The sequence below is a fragment of the Propithecus coquereli genome, unplaced genomic scaffold (assembly GCF_000956105.1).
Source record: "Propithecus coquereli isolate 6110/MARCELLA unplaced genomic scaffold, Pcoq_1.0 Scaffold395, whole genome shotgun sequence".
NCBI classification, from domain to species: Eukaryota; Metazoa; Chordata; class Mammalia; order Primates; family Indriidae; genus Propithecus; species Propithecus coquereli.
The window spans coordinates 1,928,464-1,944,964 of NW_012149674.1; the positions used below are offsets into that span (position 1 = coordinate 1,928,464).

Below are 16,501 nucleotides of genomic sequence, written 5' to 3' on the forward strand. Positions count from 1 at the left end.
AAAAAAAAGTCCCCATTTGGCTTTGTGTACTGGCAACCTCTAAAAAATAAAGCACTGTCTCCCAGCATTAGTGGAACTCATCTATTAGCATGACATTTTGACATTAATAGATAAAACAAAATACTCTGAACCCTTTGTCTTTATTGATTTCTGTAAATCTCAGTAATCTATATAACTAGTCACAATTACTAATATGATATCATGCAAAGAGCAATAAGCAAGATGTTAGCTGTTTGACCTTGATTATCCAGAGTTGGTATTATGTCTTCAGTGATTCCTACTTCTCATAAACCACTAACCCACCCCTATACAGACACCTTTATGTCTCCCACTCTATGTGCCTAACTCAGTGCCATGCACATCTTTGGTTCTCATTTAATATTTGCTCAACTGAGCCGAACAACTAAATGAGTTGATAGCATCATAATTTGGGATTGAACTAAAATTGTCCAGGGAAACATTTTGAATATGAAATATGTTTTTTCCTGGCAGAGCCTAAGGAGAACTGGCTTCAGAATTGTCACGATTTCTTTTACCTTTTGTGCATTTTTGATCAGGGATAATCTTTAAGTTGAGATCTGGTCACAGGGGAGCCTTTATGTCCAAAATGACATCTGAAAAAGAAACATCTTCAGAGGCTAAGGCATGGCTGAAAGTCTGCCAAGCTGAGAAAAAATAATCAGGATGAAAATCGGAAAATTTGCACTCTAAGATGCCATTTTCCCAAAGTGCAGACACTTACAGTGTCAAGTGTTTACCGTCTTCTTCCTGGTGAGATTTTAGATCAGTCATCTAATCTCGTATTTCAGCTAAGTGAAGTCGGGCCACATTCCTGTATGCCAACATGTACCTTTAAAACGAAAGACAAATGTCACACCCTAAAAAACCCTTCTCTCTCTTCCTGCATGTTTCTCTCCCGTGCCCCTCACCCATGCACCAGCAGACCTCAGCCTGTGGATTTCCTCAACTCAATACACTAGATGCCTCTTTTATTGCATGTTGTGGCAGGAGAGAAGGATTAAATTACGGGGGCTGTCAGGAAGGACAAGCACTCTGCCATACATTATCATTATCACTTGCTTCTTGGGTGAAAGAAAATGCAGTAAATCCCTCAAATACAAAGCAATAAAGACCGTTGGCTTTTACTGTCATGACTGCCAGTGCCATTAACAGGCAGTGACAGTGATGTGGCACTCTTAGATGTTGCTTGTATCTTTTCTGACAGTGTGCACATAAACCTGCCAGTGACATGACATTAGATCACATGACTATTCAGATTTGATTCTGGTTTCTGGAGCTGTTTTCTTTTCCCAGACATACAAGTGAGGTGGCATGACTTGCGTCTTTAAAAACAGGTATTTATAAAAATACAGAATGGTACTAATGTAGCATATTCCTGAGTGACTTCCTTTTGTGGAATTTTTTCTCTTTTGGTATAGTGATCTACGTGGATAAAGAAAACAACCAAGCAAAGAGAGATATCTTAAAAGCTATACTACAAAAACAAGAGATGCCTAACAGAAGGTACTTCTAAGCATTCCAAATTATGTACTGGTTTATATAAAGTAGATCTCTGTAGCTTTGTGTGGTCAAAAACAAAGGCACAAGATGAGGAATCAGAACACCTGGGTTCTCTGACTCACTCTGTCCTTGAATGAGTACATGACCTCTCTGGGTCTCTTTCCTTCTAGAAATATAGTGGCCCTGCCTACCTTACAGAGTAACTGTAAGAATCCTATAGGATGTTGAAAACTAAAAGGCTGTGCAGTGTATATAAAGTATCATATTGCCATTCATGTGTAACTGTAAAGAGCATAGCAGGTTGAACGGCAGGTGCACTTGGGAATCACAAGGCCTGCATATAAATTCTCGTTCCATCGCTTACTAGTTGTCTGACCTCAGACAAGTTACTTAGCCTCCCTATGCCTCATTTTCTTCATCTGCAAAATGGAAATAATAATAATATCATATAGGGTTGTTGTGAGGATTAAATGAGATAACAAAGTAACACAGATCAAATAGTACCCAACACATAGTGCACAATGACTGTTCATTGCAATCATTGTAAGTAGTAGTAAGATTAATATTATTATTTGTAATAGCTCATCAGCCTTTCAGACTAACTAGTATCTTACTGTCCCTGTTTAATAATTCATCATTTCATATTTTAATGCATTTTATTCAAATTTGAATAGGATAATTTGCAATTCTGGTTCAGTAGAGAAAATATATCCTTTTCAGAAGAAAAAGAAAAACCTGATCTTAATAAGTGAGTGCTTCTGTGAGCTTCTGTCCCAGGAGTTGGAGGAGGTATAATATCTAAGTGCCGCTAGTTAATCCCTTAGCTGGGTTTCGCCAATGCCTCTTTGCTGGCTCTCCTCCCTTGGCCTGGGTAGACCCCTTATATATATGTTGTCTTCTTCTCTTGCCTTTATGACTCATGGATGATACAGCCTCTCACTGCCTCAGAAACAGTGCCTACCCTGCCACCCAGTGAGACACAAGTTCTCTCCTTTCCAAGAGGCCATAAAGTGAATGCTAAAGACATTTTCAAAAAAGCTTCCAAACTAGCATTTTATCTTCTATTTCAAGAAGAGAGACTGGAATTCTTAGCTCTTGGTATCTGATAATAGTTTTTTCATTAGCTCCTGAAATACATCATTTCTTTGGATCCTATTTTTACTTCCGAAGAAGGGATGGTAAAAACCTGTTAGGCATGAGGTTCTACTTTTCCAAGGATGATAATCACTCAGGTTTTACTTATTTACTTTGTATACTTCAGCTTTTTTCAAAGATCCCTTTAAAACCACCAATCCCCCCGGGCTATCCCAGATCACTAGTGAATAAACAGCACTGGCCATGGCATCTGTGTCCTTACAGTCACCACACTGGGTCCTGACTGGCCAGGACTGAGTTGTGTTCCCATGGGCAAGTCCTGGGCTGAGACTCAGTAGTCTATCCAGTCTTGTTCGTCTGCCTCTATGTTCTTTTTATTTGTGGAACGTTAGAACATATTGTGACACATTGGGAGAGAACCATTTTGTTTCCTCAAAAGTGTTTTTAAAAAAAATAAAAAGGACCAGTCACAGCTAATCCTAGCACTTTGGAAGGCCAATGAGGGGAGGATTGCTTGAGGCCAGGAGTCCAAGACCAGCCTGGGTAACATAGGGAGACACTGCCTCTACAAAAAATGGAAAAAACTAGCCAGGTGTGGTGGCATGCACCTGTAGTCTCAGCTACTCAGGAGGCTGAGGCAGGAGGATCACTTGAGCCCAGGAGTTTGAATTTGCAGTGAGGTATGATGACATCACTGTATTCTAACTCAGGCAACAGAGCAAGACTCTGTCTCAAAAAAAAAAACAAAAAAAAAAATTAAAAGGCAAATTCTACTTTCATGTTAGACCTGCCTTTCCTCAGAGGACCCACTTATTTGTACCAGAATAGTTTTAAAAAGAAGAAAAAGGAAAAGTCCACGGTAACTATAATGACTTCCACTCTCTCATCGTTTCTCTAAAAATCTCCAAACACCTCCCAGAGACACAATGTCATGTCATTTTTTGAGAAAAACTGAATGAGGTATTGCAAAGTGATTAACTCAGAGCTTCCAACCATCGAGTGAGTGCTTGGGCGTCACTGTGCTCCCCGACCAGCCTGGGAGAGGATGGCCCCACTGACTTTTCTCCCTCAACAGTGTCATTTTACTAAGGGAAAAAGGAAGTTTACATTTACATTTCCCACAGCCAAAAGCCAACTTTTGTTCCATCACATGTTCTCACCTTTTTTAAATACTAAGAGGTCACTTTACTTCACATTACTCAAAGTAGCTCCTATTATAGCTGATGAAAATTCATTTTCTTAGCCAGCAGCCCTGTTGAATATTAGTGACAACTTAAAAAGCCACAGTTAGAGAAGTTTGACCAATCTTCCCTGACGTGTCTAAAATTACGGACATTGTATATTGAGTTGTATATAGTACCTTTGCTTGCCACCCCACACTGTATTTGCAAGTATACAAGTGTCACTTTAAAAGGAAAATAACACATTGAAATGGGACGTTAGATATTATTTATTCGAAGTCATAGTTTAACACTGACTTAAGTTTCCTTTTTGGTTTTATATTTTTTCTCTTTAGCAGTGTTGTATTGAGCACTTGGGAAAGATAGACTATAATAAGGAAACAAACTACCTATTTCAATAAGTACTAAGAGAACATTAACAAGTTAAATATCAAAATAGAAAATAACAGTGAAGGCACATCTGGGGAGGTGATATTCAAGCAGGTGGTTCATGAAGGATGAGAGAACCCAATCAAGTCACAGAGAGCCCAGAGAAGATCATTCCAGGCAGAGGGAATTCCAGGCATGAGGAATATATAGAGGTGTGTTCTAGGACCAGACAGGGGAGGGGTAGCAAGGCCGGTCTCACTGAGAAGTGGAGAGTCACTGAAGAGAGGAGAATGGGAGGTGGGAGCAGCCTCCGTAGCACTTCCTGTTTTTACCTCCACCTGGGTACATGGCACCTGCCCAAGTGTCTATCCAGGGCAGCAAGCTACACTGTGAGCCTTTTCAAGACAAGGGACAATGTTTCACCTCTTTGTTTTGACAGGGTTAAAGGTTAAACCTGTAAGATTTGTGTTTGTATGTACAATTTGGCTTACGCCAAACTGATTTATTATTATTTGTTAATTATTTTAGTTTTGGTTTTTAAATAATTTTAGTGTACTTTTCCTCCCTTTTCAGCTTACCTTTATAGTTTTCTTTTTTTTCTTTTTTTTTTTTTTTTTTTTTTGAGACAGAGGTTCACTCTGTTACCCTGGCTAGAGCACAGTGGCGTCCTCATAGCTCACTGCACCCAAGTGACCCTTCTGCCTCAGCCTCCTGAGTAGCTGGGACTACAGGCGCACACCACCACATCTGGCTTATTTTTTTCTGTTTTTAGTAGAGACAGGGTCTCACTCTTGCTCAGACTGGTCTCAAACTCCTGAGCTCAAACAATCCTCCCGCCTCGGCCTCCCAGAGTGCTAGGATTATGGGTGTGAGCCACCGCGCCCAGCCTGTAGTTTCTTAATTTTGTTTTTGACACGTCATTTTGCTCTCTATAGATTAAAGCCAGAAATACTGCACTTTTTAATTTCTAGCCTTTTTTCTGGCATTTGGAAGGTTTTTTTTTTCTTTTTGCCTCAGAATTCTCATATATTCAGTGGAGGTAATTGTCCACATTTGTAAAGTGATATGGATATGATCCTTAGATACAGACAGTGTGTGAAGATAACACTTAACATTATTATTACAATCTGTATAGCCACTATCTTTTCTGTAAGTCTTATGTTGTAAAACATGTATTACGTATCACTTTTAATTCTGCCTCTTTCAAGTACTTTTAATTCCTCATCTTTCCTAATACATTTTAGGAAAATTTCTTTCATCATCATTTATTTTATTTAATTGAATGATCAATGTATAATTCGGGAATCTAAGCTTTCAATTGAAATAAGCTTTTCCCATGCCAGCTTTTTCTCTCCCCTTAAAAATGTAGAAGTGCCAGGCGTGGTGGTTTACACCTATAGTCCCAGCATTTTGGAAAGTTGAAGTGGAAGCATTGCTCAAGGCCAGAAGTTCGAGACCAGTCTGGGCAATATAGGGAGACCTCATCTTTACAGAAAAAAATTTTTTTTAAATTAGCTGGGTGTGATGGCGTGTGCCTGTAGTCCTAGCTACTCAGGAGGCTGAGGTGGGAGGATCACTTGAGCCCAGGAGTTGGGAGTTACAGTGAGCTATAACTGTGCCATTGCACTCCAAGCTGAGTAACAGAACAGGACCCTGTCTCAAAAAGAAAAAAAAAAATAGAAGTGTAAACAGCCCTACCAATATTAAAAATAAAAGGGCAAACATTTACTCAGCGCTTACTATGTTCCAGGTACTATTGACTGGTATCATCTCATTTGATCCTCACAAGAGCCCTGTGAGATACATATAATTATCCCCGCTTCTACAGATAAGGAAACTGAGATAAGAGAGATTAAGTAATTTGTCCAAGGTCACACAGCTAATAAGTAGGAAAGCAAGAATTCGAACCCAGAATGGATGCCCTGAACCACGTCATCTTAATTCCTCTAAGTATAATCTTTATATATCCATCATACCCATCATTGATTTTGACTTAAGGAATTTCTAATTTCTTTTTTTTTTTTTTCTTTTTCTTCTTTTTTTTTTTCACAGCCACAGAAGCTGTGAAGAATTTCTAATTAAAATTTATTGCTAGCTAAAAACAGGGACTTCATAAAGGAATAACATATTGAATACTTACTTTCTACAAGTTAGTTAAAAATATTATGTTTACCGATAAACATTTGGAAAGTATTTATATTTTTCAAGGCATGATTTCTCAGAGACTTAAATTTTTATGTTTCTTGTTTTGTTTCTGATCTGGGATGGATACATTTTGAAAAGTTTAAAATGGTAAAATTTACAAGCATCCATGGTTTAAGCTAAACTGCCAAGATATATCAAAAGAGTACTTAACTGTAAATTCCTGTCATTTGGTCAATCCAAGTGTGTTTGGCCTCCACACAAGCCACTAATTCAAATCAGTTCCATCAGAACCCTACAATTATGTGTCTAAAAGTAAAATAAAACTTGGATGCTGTGATTGTAAGTTAAAAGATTGCTGAAGTAATACAAACATTTGATATAGCTGTTAGGCAGAGCTACAACATTTATCTAACATGACTCAGAATGTTACCCAAGGAGCATGATCTCTGCATTTTGTAGAATACATACAGTTGGTTAAATTGCTTAGTAGCAACTCCAAACTTGTGCATTTGTATAGAAAATGTTGACCATTTGTCCTCCATGATCTTTATTTGCTTTATCCTTTTTGCCTTAAAAATAGAGGTGTCAAAATATGATCAGATAATGTGTAATAGAGTGAACATGTGGTCCTTCTCTTTGCCTGGTAATTTTCTCAGATTCTAGAAATAAATGTTAATCAGTGCTTAGAAAGTAGATTAATGTTCATTTGAAGGTTGGGTGTGCTATAACAATTCTAATAGTTCATGTAATAACTTATCTCACCTAATGTAACTTTCTTTTTATTGGGATAATTGGAAACTTCAAGATTTCATACTTAGTGATAAAAACCCATTGGGGAGTTTTGTTTCATGGTAATTTCTTCTGACTTGGTGGTGATTTTCTCTATGCTTTTGCCTTCTCAGTGTTCGCTTCACCGTGGTCAGTGACCCTCCAGAGGATGAGCAGGATCTGGAGTGCGAGGACATCGGTGTTGCTCATGTTGACCTCGCTGACATGTTTCAGGAAGGGAGAGACATCATTGAGCAAAATATCGATGGTATGGGTGAAAGTGTTGCTTAATTTATACAACAAGCAATTGTGAAATCCAAACTCTTTATTAAAACCTTTTTGTTGGCCGCAAGGGCATTGAGTCACACATTAGTTGAACCCTTTGCAACTCGAGCTGACGCCTTGTTGAAGCTGGAAGCCTCTCCCTACGTCCTTACCCTGCCCACCCCCTCTGCCTTCCTTTGAATCAACAGATATTTTAAAATAATTAATTGAGCCTCATAAAGGAATTATTCATTTTTTAGTATTGGATGGATATGTGAAAAATCTGGCTATTGAATTTTTTGATGTTGTTTATGGAAGCTTCGTTTCAGCTAAGACACTTTAAGCATGTTATTCTGTCAATGTTTATAGAAGCCTTATGTCAGCTAAGGCACTAACCTTAAGCAGGTTATTCTGAGTGATTATGATAATCTTTCGCAAGGCTTCTCTTTAATTCAGTGTTACAGTCTAGTGATATAGTCAGAGCAAGTAACTTTGAATAGTTTTGGTCACTCATTTACCACAGGATTCCAAGAAGAATAAGGTATTCCTGACAAAATGTGTTCTCCTGAATTTTTACCTCACTAGGTGGTTCCCAACAATGTGAAGAAATGGTATTTTATGAATCAGGCTTTTTAAAATCATAATCAGGGATGGCCGGGGCTTTCTATAGTAAATGGGGAAATGAGGCTGATTCTTAGTCTCATTGGTTGAGTTAGCAGAGCCATCTCTGGAAAAATGTATGTGGCTTGTTTACTTATTCATGCATGCATTCAACAGACACTTAACTGAGTACCTCTTAAGTGCCAGACATCGTGCTTACGCCAGTGGTCCCTAACCTTTTTTGGCACCAGGGACCATTTTCGCCTAAGACAATTTTTCCACAGACCAGGGAAGGGGGATGGTTTCAGGATGATTCAAGTACATTACATTTATTGTGCCCTTTATTTCTATTATTATTACATTGTAATATATAATGAAATAATTATACAACTCACCATAGGTTGGGGACCCCAGGCGTATGCTATGCTTCAGTCATGGTTCATACATCAAGCTGCTTATCCTGGATAATGGATCAAAGTGCTCAAAATTCAGGATCAAGCCAAATAATTAACCAATTAGACCAAATAACCAAATTAAAAGCCTGTTCTGGGAAATCTTTTTTCCAGTTGGCACTGTTTAGCAACCCATCTTCTACAATGCCACAGATGACCACACTGATCAGGCAGGGACAGCTGTTGTGGCCATGTTTTAGGAAAGAACCAAAAGATTAGGCATGAGTTAAGTAAGGATTTTAAGGATTTGTTGTGTATCCGGCATGGAAGTGCAAAGTCCCAAAGCAGGGGTGGAAACTCAGGGGAATGAGCTGGAGACAACTTGTGCCACTTCTATTTCCCTGCTGCTCATTTCTTCCCCTAAGTCTTTGTGCACCGAGTTTTGTTTGCAGGTTTTCTTACAAATTTTCTTGGAATTAAACACACACAAAACATACATACATACATACACACACACACACATATTAAAGTTCAAGGAAAATCACAAGGAATATAAACAGGAAACTATAGAAAACTCCCAAGTGCTGTCAAACTTACAAAGTCTAGGATTCTAACCTTGAGTCACTATCTAGTATCATTGTCCACAAAGGCATGGGGACTCAGATACTGAATGGGCATCCCATCTGGCCCCTGCCACTGAGCTGGCAGGGCCCATGGCTTTTGTCAAACAGTCTACCTTTGCGACTACTAAAAACAGTAGCCTTTCTTCCAAGAAAAGCCCACCTACACTCAAATCCACAGACCTTAAGATTCCTAGGTCTGCCATTTTAACTTTTTCTAATTTCACATGAAACCTATTTTAAATGGAATATTTTCCTTATTCCATATAAATTTTTTCTTTATTTAGATAAGCAACTAATCCAAATGATGATCGTATAACATCTTTACAGTGGTTTGCCATTCTGAAATTTGTTATTAATACTGTATGTTAGAGCAAATTCTACTTTATTGTCCTAAACCCCTTTTAGACTTTTTACTTCTTACTAGCTTAGAAATTCTGATTATGTGTGAGAGTCATTATCCTATAGCCTTTCACTACGTAAACTTCAGGATGAGAGCATTAATTTTAGGTCCACAAGCAACAGGTATATATACATGCAGTACATCTAAAATGTGCATCTTCATGCATACATGACAGGGTTTATTTTTTAGATGTCTTGAGATGCCAGTGAACTTTGGACTTTTGTAGAACCGTTTTCATCTTTTCAACTACTGTTTCTGTCTGCGAGCCTGTCTGAAGAAAACTCTATTGAATAATATTAACATGTTCCTGCTATTTTCTCCCTAGTTTTTGATGCACGAGCAGATGGTGAAGGTATTGGCAAGCTCAGGGTAACAGTCGAAGCTCTCCATGCCCTACGGTCTGTCTACGAGCAATACAGAGATGACTTGGAGGCTTGAAAGAAACTGCTGCAGAGGCATCTCCTACTCCTGAGTAAATGTTCACATGAAAGATCCTAGATGAGATTTTTATAATTACTCTGGTATATATAATCTATAATTCATAGGACGCTGGGAAGGGGGAGACCTGGGTTTGAAGTGTTTGAGTTTTATATACTTTTTCATTTGTTTATTTTTCTATTCCCTCCTTCCCATGACTGCCACCCCTCAGGACTTAAGTTCTCCATAATGGGCAATACCTTTTCAATAATTTATACCTACATGATAGCATGAGAAAGTCTATTTGCATTTTGAACATTTTCTTATGAAGAACTGAAATGCAATTCCCGTTTTTATTTTTAATAAGCAAAAGCATAAATCTTAGAAAACCTATGAAAAAGAAATACTTTTATGTTATTCCTAATCGTCCCACTAAATGGAATGCCTATGATTAGCCTCATTAAGAGTTTTATACTGTGAAGATTTTATTAGAAGCAATATATGAAAATTACTTGGATTAATGTGTTAATCTTCCTCTTTAAAATGCTAATATCCATTTTATGCACATTAAAGCTCACTATGCATTTTCTTTGATGCATGTAGTTTCTATCAATTAAATATAAAGGATGAGACTTAGCACCAACTTATTAAATTACTGCAAATTCTTTGTTTTCTTAAAAATTACAGTTCTTTCTGTTTGTATATATTTGTAGTAGTGATATGAGATCTAGGGATGTGTATATATAAAGAGATAGATACATAGATACAAATATACATAGATGTGAAATTTATACTTTGAAAACTTAGCTTATGACACAGAAAGAAATTTTTTAAAGTATGACTCAAATTCTAATATGCTTAGTTAGACCTGAAAGGAGTATCTTTTTATCATTTTTTAAAATTTACATCAAGCCAATACAGTGCTGAGGTGTATCTGGATAACCAGATCCTCGAAAAGCAGCTCAGAAAGTTAATTTTCTAGCTTTTACCCAATCTCACTGAAGGATTTAATTGATATTTTTAATGGAGCTGTGAATCAATGCTGCAAAGAAATTGTCTCTAGAGGTCTAGGATATAATGCATTTCATTTTTTAATTTACTTTTTTATTTGTCATTTTCTTCAAAGGATTTTTATAGGCTGCGGGTTTTCACTGTTTGCAAACAGGCTATGTTCCTTCTTAAGCATATGTAAAGTATTCAGGGAGATAAGTAATTTATTAAAATCTACCTAATTTGCCGTGATATATTAAATCTCTGCTTCAGTGATCACAGACCATTTCATTTAGAGAATTAGGCATTCCCTCTTTGTGTGATTAAAGCTCTGGAAAATGAGTTCTTTGCTCCTATTTGTGAACATTCAAAGCCTGCTAATGGCAAGAAGATGGAATAGATTATGAGACAATTCATTACAGTTGAACAGAAAAAAAAAAGCAGCTATAATGCAAAAATGCAAGTATGAATATCTGCATATAGTTTGAACCATCTGTGCTCTAATGGCTTCAATAATGACTCTCGTCTTTGGGAGGCTTTGAAATGACATCCGTACAATATTAATTTGTTGATGTACATTGTGGGACCAGTAGAGTATGATCTGACCACAGAAATCTATAAATTCTGTCTGTACCATTGGGCCTCTCTGTCCTGGGGCCTGCCATCTCCAAGAATAATCTTGCTCTCATCAAATTCTGCAAATCTTCATAACAACTCATTCCTCTGGAACCTTCTAGAGACCACAAACATCTGCAGACTAAACCTCTCCAATCCTAGTAAACAACCACATGTTTGTTGTCACTTCAGCTGGCTCTGAGCTCATCTTTTTGGCCTCTCTTTCTAGCTTTCTTTGGCTTTATGCAGTTACAGTGTCCTTAAGGCCCGTAATATTCCCTGCAGTAATTTAAAACAGCCAGATTATACCCTGGGATTAACTGAGTGGTTTTTGAGACATTTATTGTGGTATTCTCCCAGGAGGTTTGTATTATTGTTTTAAAACGTTACATCCCAAACTAAATACTCCTGCAGGGAGAAGAACCATATTACACTGACTTCTTAGAGTCTTTGAGTGGAGAGGAGAAGTTTTTATTAGAAAACTTCTGGGATCCAGTCACCTGTGTGGCATGTATACGTCAGATAATATTGGAGAAACAGCCATGTTTCTGTCACATTGATGTTTACTATAATATATATTAAAGATTATATTATAGTTTTCTAGTTTTAAAATAGCTTCAAACTATTGAAAATTTTCACAGCACTCATTTGCATACATAATTGCTGCTAACACATCTTGAACTGGGTAAGTAGTGTTGAATGCTATCATATGAATACTTCAATTGGGTTTCATAATCTGTCCAAGGATATTTGTTCTTTTTGTCTTGTGTTAACCAGAGTTCACTGAAAAGTTCACCACCTTTTGGATTGACGAGCCATGATTTTCTCTCCGTGAGCCAAGCTTGATCCATCAAGTACGGCTTGGAGCCAGGGGCCACAGATACACCAGTTTAAGGTGATCTAGTGTGGATTTACAGCTCTTAGTGTAACTGTCCACAGTATACTCAGCACTTTTTTGGGCTATAGTGCTTTTAGTTTGGAAATATAAATAGAGATGTGATGTGGTGTGTGGGAGAGTGTATTTTGCATGTTTTTTTGCCTACTGTAGTAGAAATGTCAAATTCCCAGCCACTGTCATGAGAAGCAGTTGACAAAAATAAGTTTTATGGTTTACAGTGTGGTTTACGTAGAGAACATTTTTCTTCACTCTCAGTTTCAACATGTTTTCTAAATTATCATGGTTTATTGCCATTTAACTGAAATTAGTTTTTTTTGAGAATAAATAGAGAATATGTTTAATCAAATAAAGAAAGACCACATTGAAAATCTGCTGTTGCTGCCATTCATTCGTTACCACAAAACACAAATAATTTCTGTGTGTTATGAAGAAGTGTGGGCTGAGAAGTGGTCATGTGATTTGGGAGGTTTTGCATGCACCCATGTTCCCACAACAAAACATAAATTATTTTAGTAATCTGACATCAAGAGCAGTGACAATGAAAACCAGTTCTTACACATGTTCTAACAAGAATCTGATTAACATTTTTGTGGATATGGAAAATAATTTTTTTTAGTCAAACTGGCACTGTTGCTGAATTTAGAATGATTTCCTTATGCACTAGATAGAAAGATGTGAATTATGTCTGTGAACAAATATGAGAATAAAATGTCATCTTTGTGTAGTACAAAACAACCAAGGGAGAGCTTTTGGGATATAAAACTATCCAGTGATTGACAATATCAGGATGATAATTCATCGCCAACGATGAGAATACATTTTAATAAGTCACTCATGCCTGAAGGCCTCTGACTACCTTAACAAAGAAAAACTAAACCCGTGATTTATTATAGATTGGGCAACGTGCCTAATTAAATCCATGAATGGGAGCAAACACAGTTTTGTATCCCCTTTGTTCAGAACAAAAACAACCTCCAGGTCAACCAAAAAGCTAAAAAATATCAAAGCAGTAGAAATAAGTGTTTTAAAAACTAAAAATATGAAATCAGAAAACATCTCCTCATCTTAACCTCTTTTATCTTGCAAGATAGAATTTTCACTTCCATTTCAAAGTGCCACCAGTGGACTGCACCTTATATTCTGACTCCCTGGAAAATTGGGCCCATGTTACTGGTATTGTTATATATAACAATACCTTTTGTTCTTGCCCTTTCATTTTCCATATGACATTCACTAATATATCAAGTCATGTTTCTCCTTCAGAGTTTCTAAAGTAAATGTGGTACTCTTAGAGATATATCATGACCTCTTTTCTGAGGTAGATGCCTTTAGACTTTTCTTTTGCTTTTTGTCCCTTCTCATTCTACTGAGATTCACCTTTCTCATCCCTGTAACAGCATTACCTCTCTCTTCACTGAATGACATTTGTTTCCTTTTTAAATAAAATTTAGCATCATGATTTTTATATTCCTATCATCTAATCTGTTCACACCTATATTCAAACATCTCCTCCCATCTATCTATCCTTCTACTTATTTTTAGTTGGTCAAAGCACATTTTTTTCCTTCCTCTTTACTATTTCTTTTCTTGGTGCCACAGCTACTTCTTTAGATACCAGCATCTGTGACAGCTCCAGTCGCCTTCCCAAAACATTCCTTTGTGCTAAAGACTCATCTTAATTTAACATGACAGGGACACTCTTAGCTGAAGAAACAGCAAGCTAATTTTTGTATCTTTGCTTCTTGTAGCTTTTTACAGTGAAATAACAGAGGCTGGAACTCAGAAAGCTCTCAGGAATCACTGGTAAGGAGCCGAAACATAAGGAAGTTTTTTAAAAAATTTGAGGAAATATGTCATTAAAATCAGGCTTTATTTAGCGCAACTGTGTTTTGTCATAGTTACACATGTCATCATTAACAACAGGAAAAACGAGAGATTTTAGAAGAAAAGGTAAGAGACCATACGTACAATGTAGAGGTGGGGAAGACTTTTCCAACAAAGAGGAGAGACAGAAGCTATAAAACAAAAGACAGACATACTGAGTATGTAAGGCAGGGTAAGTTTTAATATCAGACAAAATAGTGTTCAAGGTCAAAAACAAGGGATGAGGAAGGACTTTTTTTTACTGTTAAAGGAAACAAGAAGTCAAAGATATATGAACTTAAACATATATACACCAAACAGTATAGCCACAAAATACATGAAGCAACAGCTGACAGAACTATGGAAAAATACTGTGGCTACACCAATTTTAGGAATAGGTTTTAACTCTCAGAGAGTGATAGATCAAAAAACTTAGAAAAAGTCTAGAAGATTTGCTTAACATGATTACTAAACTCAAATGAATATAGAATGCACATGGAACATTCAAAGAAAAAACAACTGTGTATTCAGCCACAAAGAAAGTCTCAATTTCCAAAGAATTGAAATCTTACGGACTATGTTTCTCTAAGCAAAATACAATTAAACTACAAATAAATAGTAAAAGGATAGCTAAAACAGTCCTATCTAAAAGTTTAAAATGTGTTTTTAAAATTTATTTTCAATTGACAAAAATTATATATAATATTTATAGGTGTGTTATTATTGTTCTGCATTCTAATAGGATAAGAAATAACCTACTCCCACAGCATAACAAGGAAACAAACTTCTATAAACTTTATGTGTAAGTGGAGAAAATAAATAAACATCAGCTCAGAAGTCTACACCAGACAGGGAGCAAGGTAAGGGTTGAGCATACCCAGAAAAGTGTGGCAAGATTCTAGTGGTGGTAGAACACAGATAATATCCACTAAGTTTCCCCCAGAAGGAGAAGGCCCACCCAGAGTGGGAAAATACTGAGAACCGATCTGAGAGCTAGTGGATCAGAGCATTAGCTACTGGGGAAGTGAAAGGAAGGCAGCTTTGGAAAGATAGTTCTAGAAGAGGAGGGGCATTTTAGATGGGGCAGGTATCCCTTGAAGACATGATAGTATAATGAAAGAAGGAATGCGCTGAAACTATGGGCCCAAGTGAAACAAGATAATACCAGTAAATGGTATCAATATCAACAAAAAGAGGCCATTTAGCAAAGAAACTGTCCTTCACTGTAGGCTGAGGCAGGAAGATAGCTTGAGCACAGGAGTTCAAGGCTATAGAGTGTGACAATCATGCCTCTGAACAGCCATTGCCCTCCAGCCTAGGAAACATAGGAAACCCTGTTTCTAATAATAATTTTTTTAAATAAAAGAAAAAGGTAATACATGACTATATTTTCACTAAAAAATCAGAATAATACAAATGGTTAAAATCCCCTTGTAAGGGTGGTATCATACCATCCTTAATCCAGATCCACTTCCCATCACCAGAGTTTACCATGTTTATGTATACATATACATGTACTCACAGAATATGTATAGAATTGTTTGGTTTTTTATTTACGTAAATGTCAGACTGCAGACATTATACAACTTGCTTTTTTTCACTCAATTTTTTAAACAATGTTTTTGAAGTGTACCCATTGTTTCCAATATCTCACAATTGCTACAAAAAAATGAGTCCATAATTCTTCTTAAAAAGAAAGAAAATTAAAGCAAACCTTTTCAGCAGGTTGGAGCTCTACCCCAGTAATGGTGAATGTGATGGTTTGAACCACACCTCCTGTTGAGAACAACTAGAAAAACTAGGATATACATTTCATATATATATGTATGAAGTGTTTGAAAGCATCAAAATGCCCACCAGCTATTTAGGCTATAAGAAACTGCAGGAACTAGATCTGGAAACAAGGAAAGCCCAGAGGGTTAGCGAGGCACTGAGGCTGATCTTCCCCTAGAGGTATTTCTAATCTGAAAACATGAGTGAGAAGCTGAACAGAGCTTTGAACAGACTCGTGGGGCTTTGAGGGACAAAGTTGGAATTCAGGGCCCACCAAAGACTAGAGACCCCAGAAAATCCCCCAGACTTTGAGTTGGGACTTTCAAAGGCTAAACCAAGAGAATAATGGTAACTAGGAAATAGACTAGCACTCACAGGCACTAAAGCCCTGTTTTGAATCATTTTATCTCAGTGGATTAAAGTGATCTGAGATTGCTAGAGCCACTAGCCTCGCCATCTGTCAGAAGCAAAGGCAGATCTACAGAAGAAAGTATCATTCAGACCCTTGAATTATTCCTACATTTTTTTATGTACAATGTTTGGTGCACATTTAAAAATAACTAGACACAAAAGGAGACTAGACCACA

General features: G+C 37.0%; 1 protein-coding gene across 1 annotated transcript in view; it reads left to right on the top strand.

The window, feature by feature from the left end:
- Positions 1-9,796, top strand: part of RPGRIP1L (RPGRIP1-like) — a 121,361-nt gene extending 111,565 nt beyond the window's left edge. The window contains 3 exon segments of the mRNA XM_012652658.1: positions 1,440-1,524; positions 7,214-7,347; positions 9,684-9,796. Of these exon segments, the coding sequence (XP_012508112.1) occupies positions 1,440-1,524; positions 7,214-7,347; positions 9,684-9,796 (332 nt within the window).
- The last annotated feature ends 6,705 nt before the right edge of the window (positions 9,797-16,501 follow it).